General features: G+C 45.9%; 1 protein-coding gene across 1 annotated transcript in view; it reads left to right on the forward strand.

Moving 5' to 3' along the window:
* Positions 1-6,418: 6,418 nt before the first annotated feature.
* The window catches only part of LOC129861303 (monocarboxylate transporter 5-like), a 66,663-nt gene continuing 52,796 nt past the window's right edge, over positions 6,419-20,285 (forward strand). Inside the window, exons 1-4 of the mRNA XM_055932606.1 lie at positions 6,419-6,546; positions 17,348-17,498; positions 17,844-17,976; positions 18,478-18,621. Coding sequence (XP_055788581.1) covers positions 6,524-6,546; positions 17,348-17,498; positions 17,844-17,976; positions 18,478-18,621 — 451 coding nt within the window. The 5' untranslated portion in view covers positions 6,419-6,523. The remainder of the gene's footprint in view (positions 6,547-17,347; positions 17,499-17,843; positions 17,977-18,477; positions 18,622-20,285) is intronic.

Genomic DNA, 20,285 nt, shown 5'->3' on the forward strand with positions numbered 1-20,285 from the left:
TTTAAATGTGGCGTGTCAAATGGGTGACTCGTGTCGTACGGTATGTCTGAACTGAGTCTTCTAGGATTTTTAACTGTAGGGTTAAGTTGCCACCCTAGATGCTAGTCTTGTCAGTTTTGCATTTCCCCCACTAAAGGATTGACATTAATAAGGGTTGCCCTATTGCTTGGGGCAAGTGATCTGACTGGTCATACAAGTTGAACCTGCTCTGTGATTGGCTTATTAGGCAGGCGATTTACCAAAATGCAATGAATTCCAGGAAGTAAATATGACCTACAAACCTACAGGAGTTGAACATTGAGTCCAGTCCCCATTACAGCCAGAAGAGTACGCCCCCGTCACCTCTCGCCAATCTAAAGGCCACCAAGACGCAGAACGCACTGACCTTTTTGATGCAGCTAATGTCAGAGGTCATTGTCAGTGATTCATTGTCTCTGTACCAAATAGCACTCTATTCCCTATATAATGGGCACTGGTCAAAAGTTGTTCACTATATAGTGACTGGGGTGCTATTTGGAACGCACATAATGTGTGTTCGTGACTAGCACACTGCTCACTGAATTATCTTACGTGTGTGTGTGATGCATCGCATTCCCTGTAGTTTTATATATTCATATGCTGGAAAAATAAAGAAAATATTTACCCAGAGTTAATTCACAGATATGGAATTTGGTCACAAGTGCACCCTCCATGATGTTGCATGATGCCTCTTGGTGTGTGAGATGTTTTATAGATGCTTTCTCATTTAGCTCTCTCATTTAGCGCTCTCTCTCTCATTTAGCTCTCTCTCTCATTTAGCTCTCTCATTTAGCTCTCTCATTTAGCGCTCTCTCTCTCATTTAGCTCTCTCATTTAGCTCTGTCTTTCTCTCTCTCTTTATCTCCCTCGTTTTAATTCGATCTATTATGTTTTACTACAGTGAACATACACAGTTCACATGTCTGCTACTTGTATCTCTTCACTGTCTCAGCAGGTGCACATGCTTTCAGTGAACGCATTTCCAGTTCAATGCATTTCTAGGGCATTTCAGGTCGATAAACTTTAACCGGGATCCGGTCAGTTTAATCTTCTGACCTCCGTGTCATGGGTCCATTATGTTCTCCTTTAGATGTTCAGCATTTCTCTTGGCATCCTGCTGAGGTAATTCTGTGCAAATAATAGGCCTAAGTGTGGAACGTATTCGTTTCAAAAACCTAGTCGTTATATGGTTTTATACCATTTAAATAATCTCTCATTATTACCCAATTGGAGTTCAGGTCATACAGACTTTGCGCTAAAGTCCCTCTGCAGTGGATGGGATGTCCAGTTACATGCGGCGAGAACACTGCAGTCAGCGATAACGCCTAGGCTGGCTGTCAACCTGCAGAAAGACCCTCTATCTCCGATCATCGCCAAATCTAACATTGTTCGTGCTCATTCTCAACTTTTAGCCTAGAAAACCTACTGGTCAATATATTTGTTTTTAACATGCTGTTTTGACAGAGCAGTGAGACGTTTTTCTACCTTTTGGGAGGTTTTCAGAGCGATCGTTACGTGCCAGTCACGTGTCAGCCCCTGTGAGAGCGACTTGGGTTCACGCGACCCTTCTCAATAAATCGCAAATGTTCTGTTGAACTCTGAGGGGGGATACACACAGTTAACTTAAGCTATGGCTCATTCATCCTCAAAGGAACGGGTCCTGCTATGTCGATGTATATGCCAAGGAAACTTCTCCAAGTAGAAGCAGCCTATTAAGTGCACTATCAAAAGGGCAGAGTGTGCACCTAAAATGTAGGACTCTCCCATCTAGCTCTTCGAGCGCAGAACACCATCGACATTGCTTACTATTTGAGATCAAGAGGAAATTACTGCAAAATCTGATGGAAGCTTAAGGTATGTATATAAGTATGTTAAATACTGTAATTTCAGTTTTAATGAATCAATAGCTAAGTGTTCTACACTGAAGTGTTTTTGCATTTCTGTATTTCTTTTTATAGGGCTTTGGGGATATGCTTTTATTGTTTTTTTTTTTAAAAGTCACAAATACATAATCATTTATATTAGCCAATTTTGAAGTTACGTTTTCTTGTTGGCTGTAGCCTACTTTTAATGATTGCTGCTACACACTACGTTTTATTTGTTGTAATTTCAATCAGGTGCGATTTGGAGTGCCCGGGCACTGCACCGATGTAGTTTGATCGAATCTATTAACCCAGAAGTCCTTTATTACATTAATTAGCGGTGACAATTAGTCGTGATTATCCATCTTGTGTGAAATACTTGTGGGGGAAAATATATGTTCATATGGTCTTACATAATAACTTAATGAAGCAATCTGGGATCTGGCTAAATGTCATTCATTTATTTTAAGTCATTAATTGAAAAGTCCCAAAAGTGATGTGCCAATCCCAGATTGCCCATTTAATGTTCAGTTAATTTCTGTGTTCTTGACCTGGTCACCTAGTTGTTATAAGGTTACTGTAACTGAATTCAAACATACGTTTATGACCTGTGTGTTTCTCTAACTGAATTCAGACAGCTAGTGGGTAGTGATTTATCTATTTTTTCCCCAAACAGAGTTGGGACTGTAGATAGGGTGAGTGAGGGGCCACAATGCAACAAGGAAACTCTGATCTAAAAGAGAGCAACTGGTCCAACAGATTTGTATATGGTAAGAGACCTCTCTATGAGTTTATATTTACAATACTGCGGTGGTGTATGGTCCAGACCTCGGTTTAAATAGTATTTTTTTTAAACTCTCCCAGTTCAAGTTTATTTAAATATTATATTTTACCAGGCAAGTCAGTTAAGAACAAATTCTTGTTTTCAATGACATCCTTTTTTAAATACCAACTGGGGGCAGGGCAGAATGACAGATTTTTTTTAACCTTGTTAGCTCCAGGATTTGATCTTGCAACCTTGCGGTTACTAGTCCAACGCTCTAACCACTAGGCTACCTGCCCCCAAAAGTGGAAGCAATATAAAACCCTGACCACCTGGCACTCCAGGTGAGGACATGCAAACACTCAATGTATTTGAAAGATTTCAAATAATACTTAAATACTTTGGCGTATGAGTTCACAATTCTGCGGCGTATGAGTTCACAATGTGGTATGTGGTCGTTCCATTCTCCTTTTCAGGGATAATAAACTAAGCCAAAATCTTTTTCACCTAATCACCAAGCAGCTTCTTAGCAACTTAATCTCACCATTCCTCATGACTAATGTAGTTTGCTTTTCTCATTAACACCAAAAGAGCGGATTCAAGAATGTGAGAGTTCGCTATTAGTATTGTGTTGTATTACTGTAATATGGAGTCATATGGGGAGGTTAAGCTACAGTAGTTGTGGCTATAGATCTGTGGTCACAGAGATTTTTAAATCCTTAAAAAGGAAACTGATACATTATCTCAAGCTATTGTATTCAAAACATACAATGATCAAATATCTTAATTTTAGTTGTTTGCGCTCAAATATTGGAGAAACCTTGAGATGAGAACAAATTACTCTGAAATGAGAGAATCTTTCATTTTCCAACGGAACAATGAGTTCAACAGGTTTTTGTTTCTTTTAATTGAACTTTTATGGCCGCCTGATAACCAATATCCTGTTTCAACCTGATCTACTCCAGGACAAACCAATCGACATGCCTAGTTTATTGTAATTAATTGCCTGTTAAGCCGTTGTTGACGCAACACACCAATGCGTCCTCCCTGCAGTAACTGAACCCACTAGGCATAGCCAACGTCAATTCGACGTCTACGTGAATTCAAAGTGAAGGCAATTTTTTTTTTTTTTTAACAATTCTTGAAATGAGTTTACTTTGATGACTCTTTGGTAAATCCAATTCATTTTTCAGGAAAAAACATGTCATTTTAGTTGAAACAACAACGTGGATACAACCGCGATTCATCCAGTTCCTGCCCTGCGAGAAAGCTTCTAAATAACGTCTTGGCTGACCTGAAGGTTTCCATCATAGGGTTCTTATATAGATAGACAGATGAGACCAGAGCCCCTTGGTCTTAATATAGGAAATGAATATGCTAACTTAGCTATCTAGACATGCTAGCTCTTCACACAGAAGATGGATATGGTAGCTGTCCAGACATAGCACACAGCTAGCTATGTGGCATACTATAGTATGTGTCAATAACTAGCACGCCTCCACCCCAGGGGCCCTAGCACTGCTCAGAGACAGAGATACTAGCAGCCCTGAACCTCAAAGCCCTTAGCGATACTCAGAGACAGAGATACTTGCACGCCTCCACCCCAGGGGCCCTAGCACTGCTCAGAGACAGAGATACTAGCACGCCTCCACCCCAGGGGCCCTAGCACTGCTGAGAGACAGAGATACTAGCAGCCTCAACCTCAAAGCCCTTAGCACTGCTCAGAGACAGAGATACAAGCAGTCTCAAACTCAGGGCCCTAAGCACTGCTCAGAGACAGAGATACTAGCAGCCTCCACATCAGGGCCCTTAGCACTGCATAGAAACTCAGAGATAATGATAAGGGCTGGAAACCCCTGACACACACCCTACAGCCCCACCCCTACAATAGCTCATCCTCCTGCTTCTGAGCTCCTCCCTGGTATACCCTGACAGACAGCTCCTCTCTCCTCCTTGGTATAACCCAACAGACAGCTCCTCCCTCCTCCCTGGTATACCCTGACAGACAGCTCCTCCCTCCTCTCTGGTATAACCCAACAGACAACTCCTCCCTGGTATAACCCGACAGACACCTCCTCCCTGGTATAACCCAACAGACAGCTCCTCCCTCCTCCTTGGTATAACCCGACAGACACCTCCTCCCTGGTATAACCCGACAGACACCTCCTCCCTGGTATAACCCAACAGACAGCTCCTCCCTGGTATAACCCAACAGACAGCTCCTCCCTGGTATAACCCAACAGACAGCTCCTCCCTGGGAGAACCCAACAGACAGCTCCTCCCTGGTATAACCCGACAGACACCTCCTCCCTGGTATAACCCAACAGACAGCTCCTCCCTGGTATAACCCAACAGACAGCTCCTCCCTGGGAGAACCCGACAGACAGCTCCTCCCTGGTATAACCCAACAGACAGCTCCTCCCTGGTATAACCCAACAGACAACTCCTCCCTGGTATAACCCAACAGACAGCTCCTCCCTGGGAGAACCCGACAGACAGCTCCTCCCTGGTATAACCCAACAGACAGCTCCTCCCTCCTCCCTGGGAGAACCCGACAGACAGCTCCTCCCTGGTATAACCCAACAGACAACTCCTCCCTGGGAGAACCCGACAGACAGCTCCTCCCTGGTATAACCCAACAGACAACTCCTCCCTGGTATAACCCAACAGACAGCTCCTCCCTGGGAGAACCCGACAGACAGCTTCTCCCTGGTATAACCCAACAGACAGCTCCTCCCTGGTATAACCCAACAGACAGCTCCTCCCTCCTCCCTGGGAGAACCCGACAGACAGCTCCTCCCTGGTATAACCCAACAGACAGCTCCTCCCTCCTCCCTGGGAGAACCCGACAGACAGCTCCTCCCTGGTATAACCCAACAGACAACTCCTCCCTGGGAGAACCCGACAGACTGAGCACCAGGTCTGTGGTGGTTCAATACATGTCATGCCAGAGGTGACATTTAGCTTACTTCAGCCCTGGCTTGCAGGAAGGAAATCCAATCCGGCATGATCTAGTTTGAACCTGCTCGCGCTCGTAAAGCAAAATGTAGAGTAATATTAAGATGCACTGTAATGACATGACAGTTTTTGTAGGACAGCTTCAACTGACTTCCAACTGACTCTCCAATTTGATTTTAATAATATAACCAAACACATCTATAGATGATCATAATTGTTCAACCTTTTTGGCTGGTGAAAGAGTGCTACGGTCAGACTATTGCTTGAGATCTGTCTGTCCCCCTCACCTACCTTATGTCTGTCTCTCTGTCTGTTTGTCCAGAGATGTCTCTGCTTTTTCAGAGTTTCTCAAAGAAAGATGGTCATTGTGCTAGTGGTCATCGTTGACATCCAGCCGAGTGTTTTTAAAAAACGGGGTTCTTGCCCCCGTTCATTATCTCAAGGCTAGTTCGTCCTGATCCCTGTCTCCTCCTTGGTGATCTGTTAGATCTATTTGATCACCCTGAAGGGAATCTGGAAAGGCATGAAGAAAGTTGCATGATTCTGCAAAGGTGGTCATTGTGAGAACTCAATCAAATGGATCTCATTTAAATACTGTGTCTTCAGGCTCATGTTTTGAGGAGTGGTCATCTGTGTACAACGCATTTCTAACTTCAACTTCAGTCAGGGAAAGATTTTCTCTCAAGACAAGTCACACTGTTGCCATGAATTTCATTTAATTTAGCTTTTATCAAACCATAAAAGACCTTGAGGTTAAACATTTTCTAGGGTGATTTTCAAGTTATTTCTAACTTGTGTGTATGTTGTTACAGGTGCAAGGTACAGCTGTAGATGTATCTCCCTATCCAGACACACCAGAGGATGATGCTACAGTAGACAACAGATCTTCTTTTGAATTCTCTCTGCTGCTGCTGCTTTCACCATGCTACCTAAAGAACACAACAGGTAAATGACACCTCCGCCTGTATCTGTACCTGTAACCACTAATGACTGAAGAGACCCTATGGCTGCTTTTAATTCATCTAATTACCAATAATAATATGTATAAAACAGCATAAATCAGGTCCTTAGGAAACTATGCAGTTATTCGTTTTTTTTTTTGGTATTATTTCTTACATTGTTACCCCAGAAAATCTCAAGTGTTATTACATATAGCCGGGAAGAACTATTGGATATAAAAGCTATGTCAACTTACCAACATTACGACCAGGAATACGACTTTCCTGAAGCAGATCCTTTGTTTGGACCTCCACCCTGGACATGGGATCTTTTCCCAGAGGCCGACCCAAAACAACACGGTCGCCGCAGGAGAGGCAGACGGAGCGGCCTACTGGTCAGACTCAGAAGGCGAGTGCAGCATCCACCGCTTCCGAGCATATTACTCGCCATTGTCCAATCTCTAGATAACAAGGTGGACGAAATTAGGGCACGAGTTGCCTTCCAGAGAGACATCAGAGATTGTAACATTCTCTGTTTCATGGAAACATGGCTCACTCGGGATATGTTAGAGTCAGTACAGCCACCCGGTTTCTTCATGCATCGCGCCGACAGAAACAAACATCTTTCTGGTAAGAAGAAGGGCGGGGGTGTATGCCTTATGTTTAACGATTCATGGTGTAATCACAACAACATACAGGAACTCAAGTCCTTTTGTTCACCTGACCTTTCGGACGGGCCGCCCCAAAGTGGCGAAGGTAGGAAACAAAATCTCCACCCCGCTGATCCTCAACACTGGGGCCCCACAAGGGTGCGTTCTCAGCCCTCTCCTGTACTTCCTGTTCACCCATGTCTGCCATGCACGCTTCCAACTCAATCATCAAGTTTGCAGACGACACTACAGTGGTAGGCTTGATTACCAACAACGACGAGACGGCCTACAGGGAGGAGGTGAGGGCCCTCGGAGTGTGGTGTCAGGAAAATAACCTCTCACTCAACGTCAACAAAACAAAGGAGATGATCGTGGACTTCAAAAAACAGCAGAGGGAGCACCCCCCCATCCACATTGACGGGACAGTAGTGGAGAAGGTGGAAAGTTAAGTTCCTCGGCGTACACATCACGGACAAACTGAAATGGTCCACCCACACAGACAGCGTTGTGAAGAAGGTGCAACAGCGCCTCTTCAACCTCAGGATGCTGAAGAAATTTGGCTCTTCACTTCACAAACTTTTACAGCTGCACAATCGAGAGCATCTTGTCGGGCTGTATCACCGCATGGTACGGCAACTGCACCGCCCTCAACCGCAAGGCTCTCCAGAGGGTAGTGCGGTCTGCCCAACGCATCACCAAACTACCTTCCCTCCAGGACACCTACAGCACCCGACACTTGTGTGTAAAAGGTAGTTGTTGTGAATTTGTTCGATTACTTGTTAGATATTACTGCATTGTCGGAACTAGAAGCACAACTATTTTGTTACACTCGCATTAACATCTGCTAACCATGTGTATGTGACCAATAACATTTGATTTGGTTTGATACAATATTACTTCTACAAACGTGGGAAAATGTCCAATCAACTGAAAAGTACATTTTGTGCCGTTGGCTATCTACTTTTTTTTTTTAAAGAAATGACTGATGGTTAACTAGTGTGAATCTGTCAAGTCTGATGTGTTTATGGGAATATTCTCTGCAGTGTTTTCTCATCACCCCAGTACTTAGTGTCACTACGTCACTCAATGAACATGCTTCACATACCTTCAGCATTTTGACCTAACGAAGCTGAACATGACTCTTCTCTCATTCCTCACACACACACACACACAACACACACACAACACACACACACACACACACACACACACACGAACTAACCAGCGTCATGTTCTGATCAGCCTGATCGACCTGTTTGCTCTCTCTCTTTTTTTCGCTGTTTCTCTCTCTCTCTTCTCTCTCTCTCACTAAAGGGTTCTATTTTCAGCTGGTGCTCAGGCGCTAGTGTCAAACGCACATTAGTTTGCAGTTCCGTCATGTAAAAACTGGCACACCCTGGACAGTTTCGTCAATCTACCTGTCTAACATCAGCTCGCTTGTATTGAGATGGGAGGGGCGGTAATATTTGAGGTTTGTCCTTAAAAACAATCGCAAAAGTGACAATTTCAAGACTCACAAAAAGCCGGTTTTAACGGTAACACAGAGGTAACACAGAGAGGAAGTGCAGCCTATCCAGCAGTGACACACAGGGCCCGTGGAAGTGGATGTTGTATTTCAAAAACATAAAAAATAGCCAAGTAGCCTATGAATAAAGGGGTTTTAAATGGTCTTCTGAAAGTGCTTTGAAATTTGAAAGGTTTGAAAGTGCTTTGAGTTTCTTTTGCCTTTCATCATGCTTTTTCACGATTCACAATTCACCTGCATACTTCATTTTGCTTGTTCAAGCAGGTTATCCATCCCCATTTTCAACGAGAGCTCCTCGTCCGATTACCAAAGACACGCTCCTTAAAACTATTCAGTCCTCCTATAATGCCATATTAATGGGGGAAAAAATAGGCAACGATACAGGAGTCTAGTATTTTGTATACATTGCATTCGGAAAGTATTCAAACCCCTTGACTTTGTCCACATTTTGTTACGTTGCAGCCTTATTCTAAAATGTATTATATCGTTTTTTCCCTTATCAATATACACACAGTACTCCATAATGACATCACAATACCTCATAATGACATCACAACCCCCCTAATGACAGAGAAAAAAAACTGGTTATTTTAAATTTTTGCACATTTGTAAAAATAAGGAAATATGACATTTACAGAAGTACCCTTTACTCAGTAAAGGCACACACAGTGTTGCAGAGACGGTTGTGGAGATGGGAGAACCTTCCAGAAGGACAACCATCTCTGCAGCACTCCGTCAGAGTGACCATCGGGTTCTTGGTCACCTCCCTGACCAAGGCCCTTCTCCCCCGATTGCTCAGTTTAGCCAGGCGACCAGCTCTAGGAAGACTCTTGGTAGTTCCAAACTTCTTTCATTTAAGAAGGGAAAGGGGGATACCTAGTCAGTTGTACAACTGAATGCATCCAACTGAAATGTGTCTTCTGCATTTAACCCAACCCCGCTGAATCAGAGAGGTGTGGAGGGCTGCCTTAATCAACATCCACAGCGACCAGTGGGTTAGCTGCCTTGCTCAAGGGACAGATTTTTACCTTGTCAGCTCTGGGATTTGATCCAGCAACCTTTTGGTTACTGGCCCAACACTCCTACCCGCCAGGCCACTTGTCGCCCCCTTCCCCAGACCTGTGCCTCGACACAATCCTGTCTCGAAGCTCTACGGACAATTCCTTCGACATCATGGCTTAGTTTTTTGCTGACATGCACTGTCAACTGTGGGACCTAATATAGACAGGTGTGTGCCTTTCCAAATCATGTCCAATCAATTTGATTTACCACAGATGGACTCCAATCAAGTTGTAGAAACATCTCAAGGATGATCAACGGAAATAGGATGCACCTGAGCTCAATTTCGAGTCTCATAGCAAAGGGTCTGAATACTTATGTAAATAAGGTATCTGTTTTTTATGTTTAATAAACGTTTAAAAAAATATCTCAACCTGTTTTTGCTTTGTTATTATGAGGTATTGTGTGTAGATTGATGAGGGGAAAAAATATTTAGTCAATTTTAGAATAAGGCTGTAAGGTAACAAAATGTGGAAAAAGTCAAGGGGTCTGAATACTTTCCAAATGTACTGTAAGTAATAGTAAAATGTGTTTTTTTGGAGAAGCGCATCTTTGGTAACCAATTTTGAGAGGTTCTATTTGATGGGGATGGATACTTGAACAAGCCAAGGGAAGTATGCAAGTAGGGATGGACACTTGACCAAGCCAAATGAAGCATGCAAGTAGGGATGGACACTTGACCAAGCCAAATGAAGTATGCAAGTAGGGATGGACACTTGACCAAGCCAAATGAAGCATGCAAATAGGGATGGACACTTGACCAAGCCAAATGAAGCATGCAAGTAGGGATGGACACTTGACCAAGCCAGATGAAGCATGCAAGTAGGGATGGACACTTGACCAAGCCAAATGAAGCATGCAAGTAGGGATGGACACTTGACCAAGCCAAATGAAGCATGCAAGTAGGGATGGACACTTGACCAAGCCAAATGAAGCATGCAAGTAGGGATGGACACTTGACCAAGCCAAATGAAGCATGCAAGTAGGGATGGACACTTGACCAAGCCAAATGAAGTATGCAAGTAGGGATGGACACTTGACCAAGCCAAATGAAGCATGCAAGTAGGGATGGACACTTGACCAAGCCAAATGAAGCATGCAAGTAGGGATGGACACTTGACCAAGCCAAATGAAGTATGCAAGTAGGGTGGATACTTGACCAAGCCAAATGAAGTTTGCAAGTATGGATGTGTGTGTATGTTTTAGGATGTGCAGTATATTTTCAATTCAAGGCAATCTGACGAATAGCACAACATACAAAAAAAGATTTATATTTTTCCCTTTCATGTGATTAAAAACCAAGCCCTCCATAGGATATCTTTACCCTAGGCCTAACTACTATAATGCGTCAGGTCGTTTTTAACCTGGCCTTTCCATAAAATGTGTTTAAATGGTCTATTCATCAAAGTGCCTTGAATTATATAAGGGTCGCATGATGCAAAGTACCAACCGAGGTCAACAGACACCAAAAGGAAGTGTGGTCAGGGATCAGACAGTATTCATCACCTATCTGTGTGCTGATTTGAATGACCCTCTGTAGCCCGGAGACTTTGACCTCCTGCCTTTAGTCCAGGATTGTGTCAGGAATCAATGGAGGTGTGGGAATATGTTGCAACGTGTTGGTTGTTGTATGAGAGGATACTGTAACGGCAGATTTCCTCTTCGTCTAAAGAGGAGGTGTAGCAGGGATCGGACCAAAGCGCAGCGTGGTTAGTGTTCATCATGTTTAATAACGAAAAAAAAACGTGAACAAGCTGGCTGCTAGTCATTATCACCCCCAGCTGGCTGCTAGTCATTATCAACCCAGCTGGCTGCTAGTCATTATCACCCCACAGCTGTCTGCAAGTCATTATCACCCCACAGCTGTCTGCTAGTCATTATCACCCCACAGATGGCTGCAAGTCATTATCACCCCACAGCTGTCTGCTAGTCATTATCACCCCACAGCTGTCTGCTAGTCATTATTGCCCCACAGCTGGCTGCAAGTTATTATCGCCCCACAGCTGGCTGCAAGTCATTATCGCCCCACAGCTGGCTGCTAGTCATTATCACCCCACAGATGGCTGCTAGTCATTATCACCCCACAGATGGCTGCTAGTCATTATCACCCCACAGATGGCTGCTAGTCATTATCACCCCAGCTGGCTGCTAGTCATTATCACCCCACAGCTGGCTGCTAGTCATTATCACCCCACAGCTGGCTGCTAGTCATTATCACCCCACAGCTGGCTGCTAGTCATTATCACCCCACAGCTGGCTGCTAGTCATTATCAACCCAGCTGGCTGCTAGTCATTATCACCCCACAGCTGGCTGCTAGTCATTATCTCCCCAGCTGGCTGCTAGTCATTATCACCCCACAGCTGGCTGCTAGTCATTATCACCCCACAGCTGGCTGCTAGTCATTATCACCCCACAGCTGGCTGCTAGTCATTATCACCCCACAGCTGGCTGCTAGTCATTATCACCCCACAGCTGGCTGCTAGTCATTATCGCCCCACAGCTGGCTGCTAGTCATTATCACCCCAGCTGGCTGCTAGTCATTATCGCCCCCAGCTGGCTGCTAGTCATTATCACCCCACAGTTGGCTGCTAGTCATTATCAACCCAGCTGGCTGCTAGTCATTATCACCCCACAGCTGGCTGCTAGTCATTATCACCCCACAGTTGGCTGCTAGTCATTATCACCCCACAGTTGGCTGCTAGTCATTATCACCCCACAGTTGGCTGCTAGGCATTATCACCACACAGCTGGCTTAGACAGATTTAAAGAGTCATGAACAAGTCAATCTCCTCAACCACTTCTAATTCCAGGGAGAACCTCACGACACAAGGCTACGGATTCATGTTAGCAAAGCTGGGGTCTTACACACACACACACACACACACACAAAATCATGTGTAGCTAGATGGATGATAATTGACAGTTTCTAAGAAGAACTCCCAACCTCTCAGTATCCTCAACTCTCTATCTATATGTAACAGTATAACTTTAGTACGTCCCCTCGCCCCGACCTCGGGCGCGAACCAGGGACCCTCTGCACACATCAACAACTTTCGCCCACGAAGCATCGTTACCCATCGCTCCACAAAGGCCACGGCCCTTGCAGAGCAAGGGGCAACACTACATCTAGGTTTCAGAGCAAGTGACGTAACTGATTGAAACGTTACTAGCGCGTACCCGCTAACTAGCTAGCCATTTCACATCCGTTACATATAGAGTCCCTCGAGTAAAGAGCTGTCAGCAGCGTTGCACGTGGCCAGTGACTATAGGAAATGTACATTATCCTGGGACAAGTATGGTGTTGCTGACAGCGCTTTTACTCTAGGGACTCTAGAGATGGAGCGTGTTGAAATATTAACGCGCGCTGCGACATACAGGCCGAGTTCGTCTTTCATCGCCGGGTGCCCTGGGTGGGAGGAGTTTACACATTTTAATTTAGACCTTTCTATTGGTGCTAGGGTGAAATCTTCAAATTCACCCACAGACAGTCGGACCAAGGAGATCTACTGTACTTCAGACACGTGTTGTAAACACACCTAAAACACTAAGGTGCAGTGACCTGTTAACCTGTTAACTAGGGCCGGGACGATACCGGTATCGCGATACTCGTCAGTATCTTAGCAAAGAAATAAAACATGAAGTGAACTTAACTTCTTAAAGAGAACATCCCTAATGTAAACAAACCTCATTATGATGTCATCCAGAGTCACATGTCTTTATTTCCCAGGTTATAGAACACAGTGTGTTACATACAGAAGATTTTTAAAAGACCAAAGAGTTTGGTCTGCTTTGTGTTTTTATTTTTGCCATGGAAAAAAAATAATATGGTACTGGTATCGTCACAGGCCTTAATGTTAACAACCCTGAAATAATCTGCCCAGGGACTCTGTCTGCACTAACCAATAGGAGTTAGTAACCTGTCCTTATCCATCACTGAACCAATTACCAACCGGAGTAAAATAAATAAAGAATAAGTAGCCACGGTTGATTACTTTAAAACTATTCTTTAACGTATGAAGACATTGCAGTGTCTCTACGGTAGCTACTGTACTGTTAAGGCTGTCGCTCTCCTCATCCTCGGACGAGGTGAGGAGAGAAGGATCTTCAGACCATTACGCAGCTTCAGGGAAATAAGCCATCTTTATTATATATACGACGGCAACACGAAACAAAACAAAACACTTTCAAAACTACAAAAACAACAAAACGACGTAGAACGAAACCTGAACATAAACTCACAATACTAAACGTAAACTCACGGACAGGAACGTTACATCAAAACACACGAACAGCCAAACAGTCCCGTATGTGAAAATACATCGACAACGACGAAGACATCACAGGAGACAATCACCCACAAACAAACAGTGAGAACGCCCTACCTAAATATGACTCTTAATTAGAGGAAAACGCAAACCACCTGCCTCTAATCAAGAGCCATACCAGGTAACCCAAAACCAACATAGAAACAGATAACATAGACTGCCCACCCAAAACACATGCCCTGACCAAAAACACATAAAAAACAACATAAAACAGGTCAGGACTGTTACAGAACCCCCCCCTCAAGGTGCGAACGCCGGGCGCACCAGCACAAAGTCCAGGGGAGGGTCTGGGTGGGCAGTTGACCACGGTGGTGGCTCCGGCTCTGGACGCTGTCCCCACACCACCATAGTCACTCCCCTCTTCTGTCTACCCCTTCCAATGCCCACCCTAAAACTACCTTCCCCTAAATAAACGGCCAGCACCGGGACAAGGGGCAGCACCGGGACAAGGGGTAGCACCGGGACAAGAGGCAGCACCGGAACAAGGGGCAGCACCAGGATAAGGACCAGCACCGGAATAAGGGGCAGCACCGGGACAAGGGGCAGCACCGGGACAAGGGGCAGCCCCGGGACAAGGGGCAGCCCCGGGACAAGGGGCAGCACCGGAACTAGGGGCAGCCCCGGAACAAGGGGCAGCACCGGGACAAAGGGCAGCACCGGGACAAAGGGCAGCACCGGGACAAAGGGCAGCACCGGGACAAGGGGCAGATCCCGGCTGAAGGACTGGCAGGTCCTGGCTGAGGGACTCTGGCAGGTCCTGTTTGGACGGCTCTGGCAGGTCCTGGCTGGACGGCTCTGGCAGGTCCTGGCTGGACGGCTCTGGCAGGTCCTGGCTGGACGGCTCTGGCAGGTCCTGTCTGGACGGCTCTAGCAGGTCATAGCAGGACGGCTCTGGCAGGTCCTGGCTGGACGGCTCTGGCAGGTCCTGGCTGGACGGCTCTGGCAGGTCCTGGCTGGACGGCTCTGGCAGGTCCTGGCTGGACGGCTCTGGCAGGTCCTGGCAGGACGGCTCTGGCTGGTCATGGCAGGACGGCTCTGGCTGGTCATGGCTCGCTGGCGGCTCTGGCTGGTCATGGCTCGCTGGCGGCTCTGGCAGATCCTGTCTGGTTGGCGGCTCTGGCAGATCCTGTCTGGTTGGCGGCTCTGGCAGATCCTGTCTGGTTGGCGGCTCTGGCAGATCCTGTCTGGTTGGCGGCTCTGGCAGATCCTGTCTGGCGGGCGGCTCTAGCGGCTCCTGTCTGGCGGGCGGCTCTAGTGGCTCCTGTCTGGCGGACGGCTCTGTAGGCTCATGGCAGACGGGCGACTTTGCAGGCTCATGACAGACAGGCGGCTTTGCAGGCTCATGGCAGACGGATGGCTCAGACGGCGCTGGGGAGACGGATGGCTCAGATGGCGCTGGGGAGACGGATGGCTCAGATGGCGCTGGGGAGACGGATGGCTCAGATGGCGCTGGGGAGACGGATGGCTCAGATGGCGCTGGGGAGACGGATGGCTCTGTAGGGAGGAGTAGGAGAGACAGCCTGGTGCGTGGTCTAGGCACTGGCTGCGCTGGAGAGGAGGAAACAGCAGGAGAGAGAACCCGGAGAGACAGCCTGGTACGGGGGGCTGCCACCGGAGGACTGGTACATGGAGGTGGCACCGGGTCTACCGGACCGTGAAGGAGGACACGTGCTCTTGAGCACCGAGCCTCCCCAACCCTACCAGGTTGAATGATCCCCGTAGCCCTGCCAGTGCGGCGAGGTGGAATAGCCCGCACTGGCCTATGCAGGCGAACCGGGGACACCACCTGTAAGGCTGGTGCCATGTACGCCGGCCCGAGGAGACGTACTGGAGGCCAGATACGTTGGGCCGGCTTCATGACATCCGGCTCGATGCCCAACCTAGCCCTCCCAGTGCGGCAAGGTGGAATAGCCCGCACTGGGCTAAGCACGCGTACTGGGGACACCGTGCGCTTTACCGCATAACACGGTGTCTTACCAGTACTACGCCTTCTACCTCCACGGTAAGCACGGGGAGTTGGCTCGGGTATCCTACCCGGCTTTGCCACACTCCTCGTGTGCCCCCCCCCCCAAGAAATTTTTTGGTCTGACTCACGGGCTCCCAACCGCGTCGTCGCGCTGCCTCCTCATACCAGCGCCTCTCAGCCTTCGCTGCTTCCAACTCCTCCTTAGGACGGCGATATTCCCCTGGTTGAGCCCAAGGTCCTCTACCGTCCAGGATCTCCTCCCAAGTCCAGGAGTCCTTGTTGCTCCGTAGAGCATTCCCATACCGCTTGGTCTTAGCGTGGTGGGTGATTCTGTTAAGGCTGTCGCTCTCCTCATCCTCGGACGAGGTGAGGAGAGAAGGATCTTCAGACCAATACGCAGCTTCAGGGAAATAAGCCATCTTTATTATATATACGACGGCAACACGAAACAAAACACTTTCAAAACTACAAAAACAACAAAACGACGTAGAACGAAACCTGAACATAAACTCACAATACTAAACGTAAACTCACGGACAGGAACGTTACATCAAAACACACGAACAGCCAAACAGTCCCGTATGCGAAAATACATCGACAACGACGAAGACATCACAGGAGACAATCACCCACAAACAAACAGTGAGAACGCCCTACCTAAATATGACTCTTAATTAGAGGAAAACGCAAACCACCTGCCTCTAATCAAGAGCCATACCAGGTAACCCAAAACCAACATAGAAACAGATAACATAGACTGCCCACCCAAAACACATGCCCTGACCAAAAACACATAAAAAACAACATAAAACAGGTCAGGACTGTTACATGTACAACTAAAACTTTGTCAGTAGAGGTCAAATTAGGTCAAATGAGCCAGTACTTTTAGAGGTTTTTGTATTGATTTCATACAGTACATTTGGAGTATGACTTATTTCATAAAATAAATAAAAAAAGTACTTTTCTGACCACAGCTTTTCATGTACACTATATACCAGTATAGTATACAGTAGATTATATAATTCTATACCGAACATTTTTCTTATGTTCTCATCAAGCGTTTAGCTGAGATTTACTGTATGGCTCAGGATTAGGATTATTATCAGAATGCGCTGTGGCTAAGTAACTAAGCCCATAGATGTGGTGGTTTACAGTCCTTTGAAAGTGTTCCATTATGTTTTTGTTGTTGTTGTAAGCATTACATTGTAACATTTTACTCTGAAAGTGTTCCATAGCTATTGTTTACTTTGAAAAGTGTTGCATTATCGTGGTATGTTTGCAGCGAGCCCAAGGCTGCGAAGCTCAGCCTGTTCAACAGGAACAATGCCCTGAACGCCTGTATGAAGAAAGAGGAGAAGAAAGAGAAGGAGATTCATTATGAGGATTCCCCGGATGGTGGCTGGGGCTGGATGGTCGTACTTCACTGCTTCCTGGTACGGCTTCTTCTTTTCTCATCTTTGAGTGTTTGGAGGTTCACCAAATGTTTGTCTATTGGACATGTTTCTAGATTTAAAAAAAATATATATAATTGTTCATATGTTATACAATTACGCAGAGTTAGGGTCAATTTAATTTAGATTCCAGTCATTTCGTAAAAGTAAACCGAATTCTAATTTGGAATTTCAGTGTACTTCCTGAATTGACTTCAATAGAAAGGGAATTGACCCGAACCCTGACCCCAACCCTGCGTTTTGTAGTGTGGCAGATCATGTGTGTGTGTGTGTGTGTGTGTGTGTACGTCTGCCTACCTGCGTCCCTCTGTCTGTCTCTGACTCCAGGTGAATATGTTGGTGATGGGGACCCTGAAGACCTTTGGGATCTTCTTCGTGACATTCCAGGATGAGTTCGGAGGGTCGGCAGAGAGTATCAGCTGGATCGGCTCCATCATGTCTAGCCTGCGGCTCTCTGGAGGTCAGAGTTCACATGACATGAAAACACTCAGACTACTACTGTATCACAGGAGGTTGGTGGCAGCTTAATTAGGGAGGACGGGATCGTGATAACGGCTGGAGAGGAATAATTGGAACGGTATCAAATACATCCAAGCACATGGTGTCCAGGTGTTTGATTCCATTCCATTTACTCCGTTCCAGCTGTTATTATGAGCCGTCCTCCCCTCAGCAGCCTCCACTGTACTGTATCTGTGTGTGTGCGTGATTAATTCAGATGTGTGCAGGGTGCAGTGTGCATGTGTGTGTGAGGTCAGAGTTCACATAAAACCAAAGTCTGACCACATCACTCGTCCCTCTGGGTCGGGGTCTGGGGGTCTGGGGGTCTGGGGGTCTGGCTCTTGTGTTGCATCACTGACAACATCTGACGTCTGTCTGTCCTACTAAGAGGTTCGTAATTGGATGGATGGATGGATGAATTATGGGATACATTTTCATGTTTTTCTGTTTGTTCCTGTGTTAGGTCCCCTGGCCGCTGTATCGTGTGCGAAGCTGGGTAACAGAGTGACCTCTATAGCTGGGGCTGTGCTCGTCAGTGTTGGCTTCCTCATGAGTGTCTTTGCCACCAGCGTGGTATTCCTCTATATCAGCATGGGGCTGATTGTGGGTAAGTTATAAGAGGTGAAAAGAGGTTAAAAGAGGTCAGGGGCAGAGTAGGCCAGAGTCCAATATATGTGTAAAATACTTGAAAGTACTTGTCTTTAGGTATCTGATATACTTGAAATGTGTTTTTTTTCCTGTCTTGCATTTTTCTGGTATTTGGTGACAAATCACATGTTTTTAATGAAAAAAAATCGGAATATGTGTCTGAATCTGTGATGATCATAATATATTTGATCATAAATACACTGCATGACCAAAAGTATGTGGACATGTGCTTGTGGAACATCTCATTCCAAAATCATGAGCATTAATATGGAGTTGGTCCCTCCTTTGCTGCTATAACAGCCTGCACTCTTCTGGGAAGGCTTTCCACAAGATTGCGGAACATTGCTGCGGGGACTTGCTTTCATTCAGCCACAAGAGCATTAGTGAGGTCGGGCACTGATGTTGGGCGATTAGGCCTGGCTCGCAGTCGGTGTTCCAATTCATCCCAAAGGTGTTCGATGAGGTTGAGGTCAAGGCTCTGTGCAGACCAGTCAAGTTCTTCCACACCGATCTCGACAAACCATTTCTATATGGACCTCACTTTGAGCACAGTGGCATTGTAATGCTGAAACAGGAAAGAGCCTTTCCAAAACTGTTGCTACAAAGATGGAAGCACAGAATCATCTAGAATGTAATTGTATGCTGTAGCGTTAAGCTTTCCCTGCACTGGAACTAAGTGGCCCAAACCATGAATAACAGCCCTAGACCATTATTCCTCCTCCACCAAACTTTACAGTTGGGACTATGCATTGGGGCAGGTAGTGTTCTCCTGGCATCCACCAAACCCAGATTTGTCCGTCGGACTGCCAAATGGTGAAGTTGAGTGGCTGCTGCCAACATACTGAATGGAATGTAATACATGTATCACTAGTCACTTTAAACAATGCCACTTTATATAATGTTTACATACCCTACATTACTCATCTCATATGTATATACTGTACTCTATACCATCTACTGCATCTTGCCATCTTTATGTAATACATGTATCACTAGTCACTTTAAACAATGTCACTTTATATAATGTTTACATACCCTACATTACTCATCTCATATCTATATACTGTACTCTATACCATCTACTGCATCTTGCCTATGCCGTTCGGCCATCGCTCATCCTTATATTTATATGTACATATTCTTATTCATTCCTTTACGCTTGTGTGTAAAAGGTAGTTGTTGTGAAATTGTTAGATTACTTGTTAGATATTACTGCATGGTCGGAACTAGAAGCACAAGCATTTCGCTACACTTGCACTAACATCTGCTAACCATGTGTATGTGACCAATAAAATTTGATTTGATTTGATGCATGAATTATCACTCCAGAGAATGCGTTTCCACTGCTCCAGAGTCCGATGGCGTTGAGCTTTACACAAATTCAGCCGACGCTTGGCATGGTGATCTTAGGTTTGTGCGCGGCTGCTCGGCCATGGAAACCCATTTCAGGAAGCTGGCGACGAACAGTTCTTGTGCTGCATTGCTTCCAGAGGCAGTTTGGAACTCTGTAGTGTGAGTTGCAACTGAGGACAGCTACAGCACTTGGCAGTCCAGTTCTGTGAGCTTGTGTGGCCTACCACTTTGCGGCTGAGCCGTTGTTGCTCCTCAACGTTTCCACTTCAC

The sequence above is a fragment of the Salvelinus fontinalis genome, chromosome 8 (assembly GCF_029448725.1).
Source record: "Salvelinus fontinalis isolate EN_2023a chromosome 8, ASM2944872v1, whole genome shotgun sequence".
Classification (NCBI taxonomy): Eukaryota; Metazoa; Chordata; class Actinopteri; order Salmoniformes; family Salmonidae; genus Salvelinus; species Salvelinus fontinalis.